Genomic DNA, 22345 nt, shown 5'->3' with positions numbered 1-22345 from the left:
TGAGATCTAACTACCTGAAACACCACAGGCAAGAATTGCTTATATTCGAGGAAGAGACCTGGTGGAACAGAATGATGAGTGGAGAGAACACATCTCTGACCATTGTAACAGCAAAGATCCTACAGAGTTTGGACTTAGAGGGCAAAGCGCAAACATAACAGGTCACATTCTGAAAAATTTAACAGATCATACCCAAGAGAACTAGTCAAACACTGCACAAACAAAAAGAAAACACAAAAACAGACTGAGAGGAAATGGACATCAAGAGCCAACTCTTAACCACACAACCACAAGTTTACGATGCAATAATTTTGTAAAAATTGTCAAAGTTACAATTACACAAAAATAAAAAAAAATAAAAAAGCAAGCTACAATACCTTTGACCAAGTGTACCGGCACCACGTGGGTGCTCAGTCGAAGGTCTCTGTAAGATATCGAGCTGAGAATTAATAACAGTAGATACATTTGGTTCTAGTCTGGCTGGCGGACAAAGACCGATTGAAAGAGAATGAATAAATGTGAATCGAATTGTTCCTGCAACGGGTCAAGCAAAATCCTGCGCACAGTCGAAAGTCTTCGATTTAGATGAAATAGAGAATGTTTGGAAAAGTATGTGAATTTGGTCCAAACCCTGCAGAGGGTGACCAATTGAAGATTTTGTGTTAAAGTTTGTCTGAGTCCAGCGGAGGGGTACCCGGGGTGAATCGAAAATCAGCCAAGAAGTTGTACATGAGAATCCTGTGGAGAAAGGAACTTTTGAATGTTTGTTTGTCGTATCAGGCCCTCTGAAGTAAGAGACCTTAAATGGCAAATAGACTTTGGCATAGAAGGCCCTGATACTAAGATTTGAATTACATCTTTGTGCTAGAGAAGCCAGAGATTGTTCTAAACTCGAGTGTACCACCTTGTCCCCTGCTGAAAACGCGGGGAAGGGAAGGCAACGGCTTAAATATCCTGAAATATCATTTCTAGAACACTTTTCTTTTGAATAACATTGCTTCCCACACTATTTGTATCTAGAAGTAATGATTGGCAATAGGTTTATTTATATAGGCCCTTTTATTTTGACAAGACACCACTAGGACTGTCATAGCTTGCTCCCATCTATAGAATTAGGATTAAATAGGCGTCTTTAAACCCAATTGAAGTTCAATAAACACCCTTGAACTGTGATCACTTGTGTCTGTCTTTCTGTTTGATACCATGCCTTCCTTACACTGTTATACACCACAATCTCTCTCTCCTAAACAAAATTGACTTTCTTCCTCTCTCCAGATGGTACCCCTTTCTTTATTCTCCAGGTTAATATGCCTCTGCCTCTCCACTCACATAATCTTTCCCTTCCCTTTATCTTCAGCAAGATAGTACATCTCTCCTGTACCACACTACTGTCTTTCCCCTCCGCTTATTCCACAAACTGTTTCTCCAAGTTAACACTGCCCACTTTGCTACTCCAAGCTCCCCTCACCCCACCACTCACCAGTACCCCTTACTTCCCAGTCTCCGCTGATTTGATTCTGTCACTCAGAGACTCCAGGACCGGGTTCTTCTGCTCTCCTCCTGCCAGCTCTCCCAAGGAATAACACTGACTTGTTGGGCTGGCTTTTAAATCCCAGTGTTTCCTCCCTCTTGCTCTTGGGTGGTGTTTATGGCTGTTGGCTGCTCCTGTATAGAATGGCCTGGTCTGGTCTGTGATTAGGACATGTCCTTGGGGGGTGTTGGGCTGCAAGAGGGCTGACCTAAGGCTATAGCAGGCCCTGCTGCCTTCATGTATTTAAAGTGGCCCAGGCCTATGGGTGTTCTCCTTCCCTCCCTCTGCGAGCTTTGCTGAGGTAGCCTAACAGGGACCATCGCCCTACTCTCTCCCAGTGTGTTAATCAAAGTTCAGGAAAGATTGAGGAAAGCTGAAATGGGTTGTTTAATTTTCAACGTATTTGTGACAAGAAAATAGTAATATTGTGTACTTCTTTAATGCTTGCAGGAGTGGGAAAACATTCTTTTTTTTATCTATGCCGCTAGGCACAAGATAGTGTATGCGTCTTTTCCTTAGAAGTATTTATTAATTGTGAGGAATTCCAAGATGACCGCCAGTGAGTGAGGACGTGTAGTCCTCTGCTTTGCTCCGGGCCGTATAAGCAAGCCTTGCTTTCCGATACCGGAGGCGGGCTGGGTGCCAGCAAAGACCACATACTGAAGAGCTGAGGCAGCAGGAGACCCACGGGGTGCTCCTCACCCCCATCGAGTTTAGTGAATATCCCGCCGGATAGAAGAAACAGGGCGTTGGCGACACATCGGGCCGGCGAAGGAAACAATCATTGGTAGAGTGGAGCAGAGCCTAGAGGAGCAACGTTATATTAAACCCTAGGAATCTAATGCAGCAGGGAAAATACAGCAAAACCGAAGGGGATGGCAAGGAGGGGAATTCTCTTGACCTTTTCGACAAGGAACCATTATTGTCCAGGGACCTCAAGAATCGAATGCACAAGACCAGGAAACCAGGCTAAAGACCTGCACTGTGTGACGGAGATACCCGGGGCCCTCCGACATCAGTAATCAAGGCAGGGAGAATCGCCAACCGCTGTGGTTCCGTCCTGGGCTCCAAGAACAAATCAGCATCAGTGAAGTCAACACAGCCAGTGAGTTGGGGAGACCGATACAAGACCGGTCTCTGTGGAAGCCAAGGTTGCAAGCAGCGAAGTTAAACTTCTGATGTGTGATTGGACTTTAAAGCAAGTGGGACTGCCCACTTACCTATGAACATGCACAAAGTGAACGAGGTTCGAAAATATCAAAAAAAGTTCCCTGACAAAGCATTGCGCACAATATACTTAAGGGCACGATTGAATGTCCTGAAAACTAACGAGGTGTTAGCAATCAGAAACCAATCCTCCAGTAACACGTGTCGCTATTGAAAGGATGTCAATCAAGTTCAGAACGTGCAACACCTCCTTTTGTCATGCCCAGGGACAGCAAATTTGAGATCTACTTACCTGAAACACCACAGGCAAGAATTGCTTATATTCGAGGAAGAGACCTGGTGGAACAGAATGATGAGTGGAGAGAACACATCTCTGACCATTGTAACAGCAAAGATCCTACAGAGTTTGGACTTAGAGGGCAAAGCGCAAACATAACAGGTCACATTCTGAAAAATTTAACAGATCATACCCAAGAGAACTAGTCAGACACTGCACAAACAAAAAGAAAACACAAAAACAGATTGAGAGGAAATGGACATCAAGAGCCAACTCTTAACCACACAACCACAACAAGTTTACGATTCACTAATTTTGTAAAAATTGTCAAAGTTACAATTACACTAAAATAAAAATAAATAAAAAAGCAAGCTACAATACCTTTGACCGAGTGTACCGGCACCACGTGGGTGCTCAGTCGAAGGTCTCTGTAAGATATCGAGCTGAGAATTAATAACAGTAGATACATTTGGTTCTAGTCTGGCTGGCGGACGAAGACCGATTGAAAGAGAATGAATAAATGTGAATCGAATTGTTCCTGCAGCGGGTCAAGCAAAATCCTGCGCACAGTCGAAAGTCTTCGATTTAGATGAAATAGAGAATGTTTGGAAAAGTATGTGAATTTGGTCCGAACCCTGCAGAGGGTGACCAATTGAAGGTTTTGTGTTAAGGTTTGTCTGAGTCCAGCGGAGTGGGACCCGGGGTGAATCGAAAATCAGCCAAGAAGTTGTACATGAGAATCCTGTGGAGAAAGGAACTTTTGAATGTTTGTTTGTCGTATCAGGCCCTCTGAAGTAAGAGACCTTAAATGGCAAATAGACTTTGGCATAGAAGGCCCTGATACTAAGATTTGAATTACATCTTTGTGCTAGAGAAGCCAGAGATTGTTCTAAACTCGAGTGTACCACCTTGTCCCCTGCTGAAAATGCGGGGAAGGGAAGGCAACGGCTTAAATATCCTGAAATATCATTTCTTGAACACTTTTCTTTTGAATAACATTGCTTCCCACACTATTTGTATCTAGAAGTAATGATTGGCAATAGGTTTATTTATAAAGGCCCTTTTATTTTGACAAGACACCACTAGGACTGTCATAGCTTGCTCCCATCTATAGATTTAGGATTAAATAGGCGTCTTTTAAACCCAATTGAAGTTCAATAAACACCCTTGAACTGTGATCACTTGTGTCTGTCTTTCTGTTTGATACCATGCCTTCCTTAAACTGTTATACACCACAATCTCTCTCTCCTAAACAAAATTGACTTTCTTCCTCTCTCCAGATGGTACCCCTTTCTTTATTCTCCAGGTTAATATGCCTCTGCCTCTCCACTCACATAATCTTTCCCTTCCCTTTATCTTCAGCAAGATAGTACATCTCTCCTGTACCACACTACTGTCTTTCCCCTCCGCTTATTCCACAAACTGTTTCTCCAAGTTAACACTGCCCACTTTGCTACTCCAAGCTCCCCTCACCCCACCACTCACCAGTACCCCTTACTTCCCAGTCTCCGCTGATTTGATTCTGTCACTCAGAGACTCCAGGACCGGGTTCTTCTGCTCTCCTCCTGCCAGCTCTCCCAAGGAATAACACTGAGTTGTTGGGCTGGCTTTTAAATCCCAGTGTTTCCTCCCTCTTGCTCTTGGGTGGTGCTTATGGCTGTTGGCTGCTCCTGTATAGAATGGCCTGGTCTGGCCTGTGATTAGGACATGTCCTTGGGGGGTGTTGGGCTGCAAGAGGGCTGACCTAAGGCTATAGCAGGCCCTGCTGCCTTCATGTATTTAAAGTGGCCCAGGCCTATGGGTGTTCTCCTTCCCTCCCTCTGCGAGCTTTGCTGAGGTAGCCTAACAGGGACCATCGCCCTACTCTCTCCCAGTGTGTTAATCAAAGTTCAGGAAAGATTGAGGAAAGCTGAAATGGGTTGTTTAATTTTCAACGTATTTGTGACAAGAAAATAGTAATATTGTGTACTTCTTTAATGCTTGCAGGAGTGGGAAAACATTCTTTTTTTTATCTACGCCGCTGGGCACAAGATAGTGTATGCGTCTTTTCCTTAGAAGTATTTATTAATTGTGAGGAATTCCAAGATGACGCAAGTGAGTGAGGACGTGTAGTCCTCTGCTTTGCTCCGGGCTGTATAAGCAAGCCTTGCTTTCCGATACCGGAGGCGGGCTGGGAGCCAGCAAAAACCACATACTGAAGAGCTGAGGCAGCAGGAGACCCACGGGGTGCTCCTCACCCCCATCGAGTTTAGTGACTATCCCGCCGGATAGAAGAAACAGGGCGTTGGCGACACATGGGGCCGGCGAAGGAAACAATCATTGGTGGAGGGGAGCAGAGCCTAGAGGAGCAACCTGGCTAAAGGAGATGGGCCCGACCTCGTATGTGGCTCGAAAGTGAGGAACATAGCCCCAGGCAGACTGTGGTGGGAATAAAGCCTCCGGTAAGGTAGGCGGTCAGTGGCGGTCAGTGGGGGACGCATAGAGCCAACTTCAGGGGCTCAAAGTCATGGGGACCACATCACAGATAAATAGCAGCTGGTGGAGGAGGGGACGAGTTAAGGGTGGGGAAGCCTTGTCGGAATGGTGAAAGTGACTGTCAGAGGGGAAGCAGATCTGGAAATACTCCCAGTTGTATGAGAACTATACGCTTCCTAGCGTGTGATGGTGGCAGGAGGGTGAGCGCCCCGGTAGAGGCATAAAGGGGAGCTACAGTTATGCACATTTTTGCGACATGCTACTTGGGGGTGCCCCTCAAAGGAAATAACCGGTGGGGTTGAAAGTGGTGAAAAGGAGAAGAACTACCAGAGGGAGTACAGAGAGTCTGGCACACATGCAATATAGGTGAGCATATAATTAAGAAGTCGGGAAGTGGTTGAGAGGCCCATATACAGGATGGGTGGCTGCCCCCTGTCATGAGTAACTGAGAAACGCATATAATATATAGGTGGGGAGACATCTCCCAGATGCCAAAACCCCGGCCAGAAGAAGGCAACCTCAAACTGCGCAGGAAGGGCATCTAGAGCGGTTTTGGAAGCAGAGCGGTGAGGGTACAACAGAGGCTAAAAAGAAGGACTGTAAGGAAGAAAAAGGGGACGTCTTGGAGAGGGGAGAAATGGGGTTCAGTAAGAAAGATCTTAAGGATTGCCTTAGCGATATGGAAGGAAGAATCTCAAACAATTTCTAGGAACAGTTTACTTCACTGTGAGAAGAACCAAGAAACTCCCTGACAGAAGTTAAAGGGGAAGGGAAAGACCTGGGCGAAAGGATGGATGTTGTTGAACAGAGTTTTGCGGATATATCGGATGAGATACGGCAGAACAGTGAATTGCTAGATCAACTGGCTAGAGTCTCACACAACTTGGAACTGCAGGCGGAGGACTTGGAAAACTGCTCACGAAGGTCAAACATCCGGGTGAAGGGATTAAGTGAGACAATACTGGATACCAATTTGAAGTATACAATGCAACAATGCTTTGGAAACTTACTGGCCGACGTACAGCCGGAAGACATAGGAATTGACCAAGTCCATAGAGTGGGACCAAGGAGAAGGGAACCGGGAGCTAGACCAAGAGATGTTTTGGTTGCCCTAACTTTATATGACTTAAAAAAGAACATTTTGCGTGCGCCAAGAGTTGAAGGGAATATCTCATTGAATGGGGAGCAGGTGCAGCTGCAAAGGCTAAGAGAAATGGGCCAGGTGACACATGCTCTGATTGTAAAACAGATCCATATAAGTGGACATTTCCGCTTGGATTGCTTTTCAACCTGGAGGGCGCATAGCATCGAATAACATCATGTGTGGAGGGTCTGGCACTGCTGAATTTGGAGGAAGAGGAAGGGCATGGAGAGAGGCCAAAAAAGGCCCTCCTCCCAACAGGGGATGTGACAATGGGACTGGTCCATGGTGCAGGGGAAGAGGGGAGGTAGGGGAGCAAAACTGAAAGGTCAGCTGGGGAGAGAACAAGGGGGGGGGACTAAAGGGGGTAACAATGGTGTCTCGTAGGAGTATATGAGCACAAGGTAAAGCTAAAGCAGAGAGGGAGGTGGGTAGACAATGTGGGGTTGGTTATGGGAGGTTTCATCTGGAGCAGAGGGCTGGTGGACAATGTTTTGGAATCCCAGGGAGGTGTTAGGATACTTCCCAGAGGGGGTTATTTCAGGTAATTTTCTAGGCCAAAGCTTTAGGGATGGTCCCTGATGGTATCATAGTATCTTTGGCCTAGTCCTGCGATGTGTTATTGGGGGGGGGTGGTTTGGGTGGGGAGATTGGGGAGGATGGGGGCAGAGGGTGTGGAGAAATGGACACAGTGGGGAATGATATAAGCATGGCGCAGAGCAATTTAATTATACTTTGCATTCAAGCTATTAGCACCATGGTCCATGCCGGGGTCCGCCATGGTGAATGGCGGAATTACCGCCCCATTCCAAGGTTGGCGGGGCGGTAATTCCCCATTCACCATGGGCCCTTCCCCATTCCCATTTTTGCCCCATAGGGCTCAATGGGAATGGGGAAGGCGCTAAGTACGGTGCCGCAAATTGCGGCACCGTACTTAGCACCAAGGTCCCTTTGCGGCACCCTACTTTAACGGCTGGTAAAACCAGCCGTTAAGGTTGGGTCCCGCAAAGGGACCTCGTAATTAGGCGCTAATAGGTTAACGGTGCCGCAGCCTTTTACGGCACCGTTAACCCATTAGCGCCTGGGTCGTAATGAGGCCCAGTGTCTTATATTGTAAGGGGATTAAACTCCCTCGTAAAGCATACAAAGGTGGAAGCTCTGATGAAGGAGAGTGCAGGTGTTATTATGTTACAGGAGACACATATTAAGAAGGCAGATAAGTCTGCTCTGAAATGGCGGCTTTTCTCCCGAATATTTCAATCTAATGCGATGAGAAGACCTTAGGGGTTTCGATAGGACTTAAAGACTCATTCAGGGCTACGATTGTGCGTTCCCTGGTGGATACAGAGGGGAGATACCTGTTTCTGTTAGTGTAACTAGAATATAGACAAATTACCTTGGCAATGGTATATGCACCTAATACTGGGCAGGTTGGCTTCCTACAAGAGGTATTAGGCAAGTTGGAGGGCTTTGCAGAAGGTGAAATTATATTAACGTGCAACTTTAATTTGGCGCGGCACCCAAATATAGATAGAAGTGGGAGCAGCACTCTCTACACGGGCGTTAAAGGAAAGCTTTGAAAATGTAACAGTACGCGACGTTTGACGGACTAAGAGAGGCAACGAGAGGGGTTATACGTGCTTCTCGCTTATATACCAATCCCTGTCTAGAATTGATTATATGTGGGTAACAGCTGGGCTAATGGGGGAGGGAAGGGAAATAAATTCGGAGTCCATATCATTATCCGATCATGCCCCTTTGCTAATGACGGTTATGGATATGGGGCCACGTAGGGGGTTGTGAGCCTGGATGTTTCCAGCTGAACTGTTGAGTGATGAAGCGGCGGTAGAAGTGATTAGGAACAAGATAGATGGATATTTTTCAGTAAATAGCAACCAAGCTATCTCGCCTTTAATGCAGTAATGCAGGGAGAACTTATCACATTGTGATCTCAGCGGGAGAAACAAAGGGCGAGAATGGAAGGGGACCTGGAAGCTCAATTACGAGATACCCAACAGGCTATAGTGAAATGTAGAACGAGGACCCTACATAAAAGGTAAAAAGAAGCTACATAGCCAATTAAATTTACTGTGAACCCACAGGGCAGAGAGATGCCTGTTGATGACCAAACAGAGGTACTATGTACGAGACAACAAGGCAGATAAGCTATTAGCTCGGCAGCTGAAGGGGTCAGAGGCAGCTAGGACGATCCAGTGGATTACGCAGCCCGGTGGATCGAGTGAAACCAAATCAGTGGCTATAGTAGAGGTTTTTGCTCAATTTTATGAAAAACTACATCCGTAAAAACACCCCGACCCTTGCGAGATACATTGGTACTTCTCAGGGATCTTTGTACCAAAGATAACGATAAGGAGCAGGAAGAGTGGGACAGAGACATCAGGGAGGATGAGGTGGAGGCAACTATTAAGGCATTGCCATTGAATAAAGCACAAGGGCCGGATGGTTTCCCGGCAGCCTTTTACAAAAAATACGCTAGGCAATTGATTCCGAAGTTGACTGAGTTATTCAATGCAGTAGTGGCTAGTGGGGGGTAAAACCGATTATGACATAGGTGAAAGTGGTGGTGTTCGGGAAACCAGGACTTAACGAAATGTGGGTAATATAGGCCCATTGCATTGATGAACATAGATGCCAAACTATATACGGGCATTCTAGCAGTGAGATTACCGCCTCTCCTTCCGGACTTGATAAATACTGATCAGTCGGGGTTCATCATGGGGAGACAGACCTCTAATAACATTAGGAGAGTTTTCCACCTAATAGAGAAAGTCAATTCTAAATAGATTCCATCAGTGTTGTTAGATGCCAAAAAGGTGTTTTATCGGGTGGAGTGGACTTTTTTATTTGCAGCTATGGAGCAGATGGGAATGGGAACTAAATGTATACAGACGGTACGGGCAAACTATCAGGCTCCTAAGATACGTCTGTTGGTAAATAAACAAGTGCCTGTAGTATAGAAATAGGTTGGGGAACGAGGCAGGGATGCCCAGTGTCGCCACTTCTATATGCTATATATTTGGAGCTATTTTTGCTTAAACGTAGATCAAGGCTGCCGATACGAGGCATCCCTTTTGGAGGGGAGGAGCATAAGATAGTGGCCTTCACGGATGATATGCTAATAACATTGATACACTCCAAACTATCAATACCGGCACTGGTGGCAGAACTGGCAGACATAGAGTGAGTGGCTGGCTTCAAGGTTAACATGGGGACGTCTGAGCTGCTGACTTTGGGCCTTTCTATAACGCAGAAGGAGGCTTTACCTTCCTACTCTCCGTTTGTAATTGCAAACAGCTGCATTAGATTCCTAGGGTTTAATATAACTAAGGCGGTTTCGCAGATGTTCGATAGCATCTATCTGCGAGCGCTTCAAAAGGTAAAGGAACATTTGGGAAAATGGACCCCGCTTCGGATCCCATGGTTCGGAAGAGTAGCTACTATTAAAATGGTGACTCTCCCGAGTCTACTTTACAACTTCCAGGCTCTCCTGATACCGGTTCCACGGTCATTCTTTGGGGCGCTGAATAAAGTGGTTTCGAGATTTCTTTGGCAAAATAAAACCCAAGAGTGGCATTGCGTACACTAATGGCACCTAGAGATGATGGAGGGTAGGCCTTCCAAATTGTGTGAAATATTATGAGGCGGCACAGTTGCGTGTACTCTGTGAATGGTTTATATGAGATAACTCGAAACCCTGAGCAAGGATGGTAGGGCGGGGGCGTTGTGTGCTTTGGAAGGGGTCCTCTGGCTACACAGACAAGATAGGCCCCAGAACACATGTATTAGCCAGGTACTGGCAGTGGTTTGAGACATATGGGACCGTTCAATAGAAAAGGGAAATATATCTATGCGCACATCTCCGTTTACCCCGTTATTTGGGAACCTGCAATTCCTCTCAGGGATGGTGCAGGAAACATTTAGGCAGTGGCGGAAAGCGGGGTGTACAAAGTTGCAAGATATGATGCACGGAGTGGATATCTGTACATTTGAGGAATACAAACAGTTTGTGGGTCTATCAGAGAAGGATAGGTTGGAGTACTATCAACTACGACATGGATAGCCAGTTCAGGGGGTAAAGCATTAGTTGGCAGAGAGCTCACATCATTTGAAAAATGTATCACCACACATACGGGTAATAGACAAATGGTGTCAAGGCTAGATACGATTTTGATGGAAGGGGACTTGGGACAGGTCTGGGGATATATGTACAAGTGGGAAACGGCTTTGGTGATGGATCTCCTGAGGGAGCACTGGAAACATCTATGGGCAAATATTCCCAAACTGACAAGAGGCCAAAGCTTTGGGGATGGTCCCCGATGGTATCATAGTATCTTTGGCCTAGTCCTGCGATGTGTTATTAGGGGGGGGGTTTGGGTGGAGAGATTGGGGAGGATGGGGGCAGAGGGTGTGGAGAAATGGACACAGTGGGGAATAATATAAGCATGGCTCAGAGCAATTTAATTATACTTTGCATTCAAGGTAGTGGGCCTCATTACGACCCCGGCGCTAAACCATGGTGCTATTAGCACCATGGTCCATGTCGGGGTCCGCTATGGTGAATGGCGGAATTACCGCCCCATTCCAAGGTTGGCGGGGCAGTAATTCCCCATTCACCATGGGCCCTTCCCCATTCCCATTTTTGCCCCATAGGGCTCAATGGGAATGGGGAAGGCGCTAAGTACGGTGCCGCAAATTGCGGCACCGTACTTAGCACCAAGGTCCCTTTGCGGCACCCTACTTTAACGGCTGGTAAAACCAGCCGTTAAGGTCAGGTCCCACAAAGGGACCTCGTAATTAGGTGCTAATAGGTTAACGGCGCTGCAGCCTTTTACGGCGCCGTTAACCCATTAGCGCCTGGGTCGTAATGAGGCCCAGTGTCTTATATTGTAAGGGGATTAAACTCCCCCGTAAAGCATAAAAAGGCGGAAACTCTTAGATGAAGGAGAGTGCAGATGTTATTATGTTACAGGAGACACATATTAAGAAGGCAGATAAGTCTGCTCTGAAATGGCGGCTTTTCTCCCGAATATTTCAATCTAATACGATCGGAAGACCTTAGGGGTTTCGATAGAACTTAAAGACTCATTCAGGGCTACGATTGTGCGTTCCCTGGTGGATACAGAGGGGAGATACCTGTTTCTGTTAGTGCAACTAGAATATAGACAAATCACCTTGGCAATGGTATATGCACCTAATACTGGGCAGGTTGGGTTCCTACAAGAGATACTAGGCAAGTTGGAGGGCTTTGCAGAAGGGGAAATTATATTAACGTGCAACTTTAATTTGGCGCGGCACCCAAATATAGATAGAAGTGGGAGCAGCACTCTCTACACGGGCGTTAAAGGAAAGCTTTGAAAATGTAACACTACACGACGTTTGGCGGACTAAGAGAGGCAACGAGAGGGGTTATACGTGCTTCTCGCTTATATACCAATCCCTGTCTAGAATTGATTATATGTGGGTAACAGCTGTAACAGCTGGGCTAATGGGGGAGGGAAGGGAAATAAATTTGGAGTCCATATCATTATCCGATCATGCCCCTTTGCTAATGACGGTTATGGCTATGGGGCCACGTAGGGGGTTGTGAGCCTGGATGTTTCCAGCTGAACTGTTGAGTGATGAAGCGGCGGTAGAGGTGATTAGGAACAAGATAGATGGATATTTTTCAGTAAATAGCAACCAAGCTGTCTCGCCTTTAATGCAGTAATGCAGGAATGCAGGGAGAACTTATCACATTGTGATCTCAGCGGGAGAAACAAAGGGTGAGAATGGAAAGGGACCTGGAAGCTCAATTACGAGATACCCAACAGGCTATAGTGAAATGTAGAACGAGGACCCTACATAAAAGGTTAAAGGAGCTACATAGCCAATTAAATTTACTGTGAAACCACAGGGCAGAGAGATCCCTGTTTATGACCAAACAGAGGTACTATGTACGAGCCAACAAGGCAGATAAGCTATTAGCTCGGCAGCTGAAGGAGTCAGAGGCAGCTAGGACGATCCAGCGGATTACGCAGCCCGATGGATCGAGTGAAACCAAATGAGTGGCTATAATAGAGGTTTTTGCTCAATTTTATGAAACACTATATGCGTCAGAACACCCTGACCCTTGCAAGATACATCGGTACTTCTCAGGTATCTTTGTACCAAAGATAACGAAAAGGAGCAGGAAGAGTTGGACAGAGACATCAGGGAGGATGAGGTGGAGGCAGCTATTAAGGCATTGCCATTGAATAAAGCACAAGTGCCGGATGGTTTCCCGGCAGCCTTTTACAAAAAATATGCTAGGCAATTGATTCCGAAGTTGACTGAGTTATTCAATGCAGTAGTGGCTAGTGGGGGGTAAAACCGATTATGACATAGGTGAAAGTGGTGGTGTTCGGGAAACCAGGACTTAACGAAATGTGTGTCATATAGGCCCATTGCATTGATGAACATAGATGCCAAACTATATACGGGCATTCTAGCAGTGAGATTACCGCCTCTCCTTCCGGACTTGATAAATACTGATCAGTCGGGGTTCATCATGGGGAGACAGACCTCTAATAACATTAGGAGAGTTTTATGCTAATAACATTGATACACTCCAAACTATCAATACCGGCACTGGTGGCAGAACTTGCAGACATAGAGTGAGTGGCTGGCTTCAAAGTTAACATGGGGAAGTCTGAGCTGCTGACTTTGGGCCTTTCTATAACGCAGAAGGAGGCTTTACCTTCCTACTCTCCGTTTGTAATTGCAAACAGCTGCATTAAATTCCTAGGGTTTAATATAACTAAGGCGGTTTCGCAGATGTTCGATAGCATCTATCTGCGAGCTCTTCAAAAGGTAAAGGAACATTTGGGGAAATGGACCCCGCTTCGGATCCCATGGTTAGGAAGAGTAGCTACTATTAAAATGGTGACTCTCCCGAGTCTACTTTACAACTTCCAGGCTCTCCTGATACCGGTTCCACGGTCATTCTTTGGGGCGCTGAATAAAGTGGTTTCGAGATTTCTTTGGCAAAATAAACCCAAGAGTGGCATTGCATACACTAATGGCACCTAGAGATGGTGGAGGATAGGCCTTCCAAATTGTGTGATATATTGTGAGGCGGCACAGTTGCGTGTACTCTGTGAATGGTTTATATGAGATACCTCGAAACCCTGAGCAAGGATGGTTAGGGCAGTGGCGGTCTGTCCTTTGGAAGGGGTCCTCTGGCTACACAGACAAGATAGGCCCCAGAACACATGTATTAGCCAGGAACTGGCAGTGGTTTGAGACATATGGGACTGTTCAATAGAAAAGGGAAATATATCTATGCGCACATCTCCGTTTACCCCGTTATTTGGGAACCCGCAATTCCGCTCAGGGATGGTGCAGGAAACATTTAGGCAGTGGCGGAAAGCGGGGTGTACAAAGTTGCAGATATGATGCAGGGAGTGGATATCTGTACATTTGAGGAATGCAAACAGTTTGTGGGTCTATCAGAGAAGGATAGGTTGGAGTACTATCAACTACGACATGGATAGCCAGTTCAGGGGGTAAAGCATTAGTTGGCAGAGAGCTCACATTGTTTGAAAAATGTATCACCACACATACGGGTAATAGACAAATGGTGTCAAGGCTAGATTCGATTTTGATGGAAGGGGACTTGGGACAGGTCTGGGGATATATGTACAAGTGGGAAACGGCTTTGGTGATGGATCTCCTGAGGGAGCACTGGAAACATCTATGGGCAAATATTCATAAACTGACAAGATCAATCCAGGTCAGGGAAGAGTGGTATAAAATAATGGTCCAATGGCATTATACCCCTGAGGGATAGCATAAAATGTTTCCTTCAACTGTGGAAAAGTGCTGCAGGAGTTGTGGCATGAAAGGGGATTGGAGGCATATTTGGTGGGAGGGCCCGAGCTGGAGAAATTCTGGGAGGAGGTCACAACCCAGATAAAGAAAATGGTAACCACTGATATAATTTTGACACCTAGAGAATGGATGTGTGGCTTGTTCGACCCAGAGATCCGCCTGCCCAATAAGACACATAACAAAGCCTTTATGTTAATGGTTATAGCGGCATGGCTGGTGATAGCGAGTAGCTGGAAACCGAAGTGGCCACCAACAATAAGGCATTATGTAAATAAGAATATAATTGCCTGTGAAGTGGAAAAATTGGTATGGAGGAGGGGTGGAGGAGGGGAAAGGGAGTGGGGGTTAATGTTTCATATAAAAAATGGCAATAAAAATATATATAAAAAAGAAGTATTTATTAATTGCAACAATGTATTCATGGGAGTACCGCAAAGTTGTATAAGGGATTCTTCTGGCAGCGTTATGTGAGAAACCTGAAGGTGTCTCACCCGCTAGTCCCTGGAGATCTGTCATCCAGGTGGCCAGGACACGGCCATCGCTATTGGATCCAGTTCCTCGGGGTGGACCAGTGGGGGAGGATGAACTGGATGGGGGTCTTCGGGGAGTGGAAGTGGGACACCGACGGGTGAGATGCGGTACCCCATTCCTTTTAACACCTTTTCCCCATCCTACCCTGTAGGATATTTAGAAGCTCTAGCCCCCCCGCGCCCTTTCCAACACGAACACTTTCTTACACCGTGAAAGACAATGGACTAACACCAGAGCCGTTTACCTGACATGTCCCAACACAAGGGTCAGACAGAGTCAGGCAATTAACAATAACTACACACATCTGTCGGACCTTTCCCTTCCCCCAAGGGATATGCGGAGCACAAGAGCACACTTTTAGCAAGGACAAACGCACAAGGAAGCAGCTATTCCAGGACAGCAATTTAAAGGGAGAAGAAAAGCGGCAAGACCGGAAAGGACAACAAGGGGGGAAGTGCCCTTGCACTTTTTGACCCAAACCTGGAAAGCCTCCGTGAAAGGAATCATGAGACCGGGAACTACAGCTGACGTGTGGTGTAACAGATACCTACAGTGCACTGATAACTGAGGTAGGGAGGCATGCTTTCTACCGTGGTCCCATCCTTGACTCCAGAGACAAGAAACGACAAGGAGGTCAGCACAGCCGGTGAGTCGGAGGGAGAACCAATAGTAAACCGGACGGTGTTGGGGGGAAGGTTGCAAACGGCAACTTGTTATGAACAAGAACTTGTGTGCTAAGTGAACTTTTAAAGCTCAGGGAGAGACCCACTGCAGAGTCATCCGGCCCCACGTGGGCCTCAATTCGAAAGACTCTGGCTGGTCCCCTTTTCTTGTGAACATTATAGTTACAAGAGGCCGTAGGAAAGGCCAGAATAAAGTTAAGGTGGTCCTACAAGGGTCGAGCCAAAACCCCTGATACAATCGAAAGTCCTTAACCCATTACCAAGTTTTGACATTGTGAAACAGGGGTGTGTGCCCGGATGAGGGAAATGCCAACAAACGATAAATGTGGAAAGCCTGACTGGAGGCTTAAGGGAAAGCCTGACTGGGGGCTAGAAAAAGCTAAAGGAAGTGAATCATGCAAGGGATTACAAATAAGTGAACTGTGTGAAACATGCAAATGTGAACCCGACTGAGGGAAGCCAACATTACAAAAAGAATCGGAGCCTGGTTGACTGAGATCCATGGGTGAAGGAAAATCACCCGACGGGAAGATTACTGAAAGGAACTTTTTGTTTGTTGTTTATAGTACATAAGGCCCTCTGAGGCATGAGACTTGGTGTAAAAGAGACGTGTACAGAGAAGACCCTGATAATTTGGAAACAAACTGTAAGCTTGTGCTGGAGAAGCCCAGGAGTGTGCTGTACTCGAGAGTCCCGCCTTGTCCCGTGCTAAAAACGTGGTGAAAGGAGACTCCAGTTGTACCATCCTGACTTATCATTTTGTGAACACTTCTTTCTTTTCTGCTGAACATTATCCCACACTATTTTGTAACTTAGCGGTAAGGACTGGCAATAGTTGTTTTTAGTACAGGCCCTTTTTATTTGACAAGACGCCACTAGGACTGCCTCATTATTATTTTATGGTCATAGCTTGCTCCCATCTTAGATTTAGGTTCAGATTAGGCATTTTTCACACCCCTGATAAAGTTCTTTAAACACCCTTGAACTGTGATCACTTGTGTCTATCTTACTTTGATACCATGCCTTCCTTACAGTTACCAGATAAATATTTGTTTCCAATCCTTCATTGAAGGATTTAAAGTGTTGCAACTTCTATCCCATAAAGGGAAAGAGGGTGCTTTCCAACCAGTGTTTGGATCTATCTGTCTATAGGGGCTCCTGCTCTTTGTTCTCTCAGATGCTGGTGCTCTTGGGGGAACCATTTACAGTTTTTAGGGCAACCCTGTTACTTTCTCCTGCTCAACTTTGGGTGGGTATTAAGTATTGTATTTAAAAATAATCTATGTGCAGCGCTTTGGCAAAAGTGTTATTTAAATGAAAAATATGTATTTTTATTATTATAATTGTTAGACACACTTTGGATGAGATTCTTAGCTGGTCCTGTGTTTAGAGTTTCATTAATATGTCTCTTACATGGCTCTTCACTGTGCATCTTCACATTAAGCTTCCATTGTGGCCCTTGTGATTAAAACCCTTTCTCATGAGCTTCAGGCATAGGGCTCTGTTACAGGGGCTCCTACGCACAAGAATCGCACAGCGGGAATCACATTGTACGTGCTTTTGTGTGTACTCTTAGAAATGCCACTGAGTCATTTTCTCCAGCCTAACTATTGCCTTTCTTTCTTCTTCCTCACCTAGCACCTGCTGTTGACCCACGCATCCATCTTGGGACCGCTCCAGAACTGGTGAGCCCCATCACATCAGATGATGAGTACTTGAGCCCAGTGGAGGAGATGACAGAATTTGGCACCCCAGTTCATCGACCAGTCAACAGCATGAAGCTTCAGCACCCCCCGGGCGACAGTCTTGGCCAGTCAAGGAGTACTGTAGAAACACACTTCAAAGCACCACCATCATTTGAGGTTAGAAGTCATCAGGGGTTTGTTTGACATGGTAGATATTTTTATAATCCAAGGTAGATGGTTGTGCAGTGAGGTTTGGTTCTGTGTAGTACAGTGGCATAAATAACAAGAATATCCATGTAACTGTTCACTCTTTAAAAGGTTTGAGTAATTCTCTTTGCCTAAAATACAACGTGTCTCCAGATGCCTCTTTGGGTCTGCAGATCTGACTTTGTGGCCTAGTGATGCCCCAGAACAAACAATGTAGCCTTATTTGCAGCTAAGTGGCTTCTCCTCAAGAGTGCAAATAGGATTGGGTTCATTTTGAATTGACTTCAACTTTTGAGTCTGAAATGCTGTATGGGAGGTGTCAGGGGGTTTGAGGGTACGCTGTGTCTGCACTCTGGAGAATGAGTAAAAGGTAATTTTGAAGTTATTGTCACAACCCTTGGGATGCAAGGGCATCAAAGATTACAAACACTATGCCATGCTAATTCTTTGGCACGTTCAGTCATCAATTTGAATAAAATAATGTAAATGCCTGGAAATTTGATTTGGACAAACATTCCTTTAAATGGAGGAGCATGTATCCTCCAAATGCTTCATGCATATGCAACACCAAACAGGAAGTTAGGGGGAGCAGTAGGGAGGCTGGAGCTGGGGAGGTGTAGTGCTGATAGAGGAGTGCGGTGCAGGTTGGGGGACTGATGAGACAGGGAACAGCTGGTGAAGCACGCAGGAGAAGTACAACAGTCCATGCCAGTAAAAGGTAATGAGGATAACTGGGCTAAGCGTAGAGGGGAGAGCACGTAAGAGAAGGGAGCAATCCAAAATGGGGGTGAGCGGGACAAAGATAAACTTGTGCAGGCATTTTAATGTAAGTCGAGAAAGGGGGAAGTGTGGAAAGATGCCACGCGGGACGTATTCTGAACATGTTGTCTTAGAGGCCTCAGAATGAGAGGCTGTCAGTATGGTGATAGAGAACCTTTGAAGACACAGCACCTTTTATTCCTTTATGGCGCATATCTGCTGGAAACACTGACGTATTTAACGGGATGTTACACTGACATATGGCTCCACAACAGGGAACAGCCTGGTCAGACCTTTCCACGTGCGCACTCTCTCCAGTGTCATCCCTGACCCTTACCGGCATTCACAGCCATGGTGGTGTCTCTTAACCCTAACAGCATACACAGCATTTGTAGCCCCCACCAACATATTGAACCCCTTCTGGAACCTCTGACTCCCACCAGGACACACAGTACCTCTCACACCTTCTCCCCCATTAGCGTACATAGCCACTATGAAGCCCCTTCCCCAGTGGCGCATCTTAATACCACTGTATATACAATCTGAACTAGACCCACCCACTAAAACACAAAACCACAGTTGCAACCCCTTCCCCACTGCCTACCCATACATACTCAAGTCACCCCCTCTTCATCATGGCATCTTCATTAATATCCATGCGGGATCAGGGAGTATGTTTTAAATGTTTTTGTTTTTACAGTTTGATACTAAATTTCATAAAATGTAAAAGCTGGAAAAAAAAGATTGTTTTAAAGAAATTATTAATACAAACACATTTTATACAAATTCGGAAGCTAAGAAAACTATTCAGATTAAGAACTGACTATAAGTATCAAGGTCAATATCCAACATTTTGATAAATGACATAACAGCCACAACCATAGAAGTGGTGGACCCAGCCAAACAGTACTTCCACATAGATTCATCACTACCCCCTCAAACACATGAACAACCCTTTAAATGTATTCCATCTCAAACCATGGACAGCTGTACAGCAAGTTAATAGATGTTTGATAGTTTCTTGATATTCTGTATCTTTACAGAACCTGCAAAAAGCAAAATGTCGATTCCAATCCTTATCGTACCATGATTTCTTTGGTATGCAGTAAATTGCACATCCGTGCCTGACCCCCCTGGAAGTGGAAATAGTTTGTGACATTAATCCAGCATGATTTAATCACACTTGCATGGTGGAATTCTCATGTAGGGCTATTATTAACCTTAGCAGGCCCCAGGGGATACCCCACTTGTCGAGTTTTTGCCATAAGAAATTGCGGTCAACAGAGTCAAAAGCCAGTGTGAGATCCATCGAAGACAAAAAAACAGGGGTACTACCCTTCCTCCACCCAAGATGTTGAAGATACCCATAATTCTAGATGAGAGAGAAGAATGCCAGCGAAGACCTTTGAGTCTGTGTCCAAGATTGAGAGTGGCCTATAATTACACGGATCAGTTCTAGCCCCTTTCTTAAAAATTGGGACTATGGACCTCATTATGAGTATGGTGGTACAGAAACAAGGGTGCCAGAAAGTGCACCTGCACCCTTGTTTCCAGACCGCCACAGTCTGAGTCTGCCTGCTGGGGCCGCTGCACCCGACAGGTCTGACCCAATAGGCAGGGGCCCGGGTAGGTAGGTTAGTAACGGTGCTGGTGCTTAGGTGAACCCATTCCCGTGGAGTCCTATAGGACTCCACGGGAATGGGACCTAACATTTTCCGGCACCTAGCTTCCCAATCCGCCAGGACTTGTAATGTCCCGGTGGCACCGGAAAGCTAGGTGGTGGTAAAATGCTACGAGTCCAGCAGCAACCCACCGGAAGTACCGGCAGGGTTACCGCCGGACTCGTAATGAGGCCCTATGTGTGCTTGAGACCATGTTACAGGAAAAGACTCTAATCAAATCACCTCAGTGAACAAAATATTAAGTGTTACTCACCGGTGTGACTAACGTACTCCTAATCCATAGTCTCCTTTCCTCCATCCGCTATATGCGTCCCTCGCTAGGGATGGGAACAAAACCTTTTTCACCAGAAAAAGAACACTTTCCCTTTACATGCATACACGCGCGGGGGCACCGCCCTGGGAGCATGCGCTCCACTAACCCCGGCCACCGGTGCTACACCTCAGTACCGTTTGACGCATTTGCTGTATTAAACTGTTCAACCTCTGTGTTCTTTTTTAGGGAGAAGGACGGTGGGACTTAGGGAGGAAAGGGGAATATGGGCTAGGAGTGCGTTAGTCACTCCGGTGAGTAACCCTTAATTACTCCTACATCCCGTCCCCTTTCCTCCATACTGTATGGGTGACTAAAACTGATACAACCGCCCTGGGGAGTAGAGCTTGACACTCTAGGCAAACAGATTACGAAGGACAGCCTGACCAAATGCTGCGTCAGCCCTGGCACTGGTGTCCAGACAGTAGTGCTTGCAAAAGGCCAATGGGGTGGCCCATGTCACCGCCCTGCTAATCACTTGCCATGGTACGTGACGCTGAAAGGCAACAGCCGCTGCCTTGACCCTGATGGCGTGAGCATGCATGCCTCTTGGCGATTCCTTGAGCTGAGCCTTGTATGCCTCCTGGATGACTGCAGTCATCCATCTAGCTATTGAAGTTTTGCATCAGTCACCAGCACTGCTGTGAATACAGAGCTTTCACCTTAAGAAAGCACGGACTGTTTGTTCCGCCCACTGAAAGCCCTGCATAAATAACAAGGACCTGCACCCTTGTGGCGTAAAGCCTGAGTGAAGATAAGGGCGATTTTCTTTCTACCCACTGTTTCACTGTTTGCTGCTTCGCTGTGAGCCGGGATCGGCCGTTTTACCTGTGACTGGAGTTACAAGGGGCGGAAGGTCAATAGCAGGAGCAGTTTCAAAAAAAGGCATTTACTGTACACAGGAGCCAAGTCAGTGTCATTCAAGAGAAGGTAAAGCGAATCCTCGCTATCTGCCTTATTGAACATAAAAAAACAAATACTTTAGTTCATTTTGGCCAGTTTGAACAGCATGTCTAGAATGGTACTATCTCCTGCAATTGAAATATGTAAAGAAACGTTGTCCCATGAGAACCTTCTTCAAATCCAGGGGGAAGGTTTACCAACATTACCACCCCCGCCACCTAATTCTAGTAACAACAATGGCACTCAAATACCCCTTGTACGCAAACAATTGATCTCTGACCTTACAGCTGGGGAGGACGAGGTGACGGAGGTTGCTTGCTCGCCAAAGAGTAAGGACGGGGCGCCTTTGCCACTTTTAGCCAGCTCTCAGCTAGCCTCTTCTTCTTTGCTCACTTCTCCCAAAGATACTCAGGCTACACTGCAATGGAGCAGAAATACCGCAAGTTCTACCGAGCTTAGAAGCTGGAGACGGTGGGAAAGTGTCCTTTGTTCCAACTCCAAGGAACTTGTTTACCTTCGGAACTGAACCTCCGCTTAGTCAGAAAATTTCCTGTCACAATCGTTCTGTTAAAAGCTGGAACCCCATGGGACTATCATCACACTTAGGTGCCTATCCAGATATATATGCTTCAAGTCGTAGACCCACAAATGTAAACACAGGAGCTCAACCCAATAGGGCCTCGAATGCAATTACTGCTTTGCTAAAAAGCGGCCCATCACAGGTGGATCAGGCCAAGCGTCCAAAGGCGCATTCTAATGACAATCTCGTCCACCAAAGCTATGTGTCACAAACACCTGGGAGAAATTTCAATACATTTTCACAAGTGGAATCCAGACAGCAGGCTCCATTTCCTAGCAAAAGACAACGCTGTATAACTCCTTTGTCGGACGAGGATCTCTTGTTGGACCTAGCTGCCGCCCAGGTCGAAGAGCAGACGCAAGGAGTGGAACAGATAGACGCAAAAATGATTTCAGCATTTGCCATCACTATGTCTCCCATCATGAAATTAATTGAGACTCAGAACGAGCAACTAAGAGACAACACTACAGTCCTCGCCATGCTGCATTCAAACTTAATCTTCGTTGAAGGTTTCATAACAGCTTTGCAGTCCAATTTGGACAAAA

At 46.1% G+C, this 22345-nt stretch overlaps 1 protein-coding gene across 4 annotated transcripts in view; it reads left to right on the top strand.

Moving 5' to 3' along the window:
- Positions 1 to 22345, top strand: part of SPEG (striated muscle enriched protein kinase) — a 2620794-nt gene that overhangs the window by 965460 nt on the left and 1632989 nt on the right. For all 4 annotated transcript variants that reach the window (XM_069616880.1, XM_069616879.1, XM_069616881.1 and 1 more), the window contains one exon: positions 17313 to 17536. In XM_069616880.1, the coding sequence (XP_069472981.1) occupies positions 17313 to 17536 (224 nt within the window). The remainder of the gene's footprint in view (positions 1 to 17312; positions 17537 to 22345) is intronic.

Source organism: Ambystoma mexicanum, chromosome 9, assembly GCF_040938575.1.
Source record: "Ambystoma mexicanum isolate Mex_15411 chromosome 9, UKY_AmexF1_1, whole genome shotgun sequence".
Classification (NCBI taxonomy): Eukaryota; Metazoa; Chordata; class Amphibia; order Caudata; family Ambystomatidae; genus Ambystoma; species Ambystoma mexicanum.
Note: the sequence above shows the minus strand (reverse complement) of the source record. Positions and strands in the feature narration are given on the sequence as shown.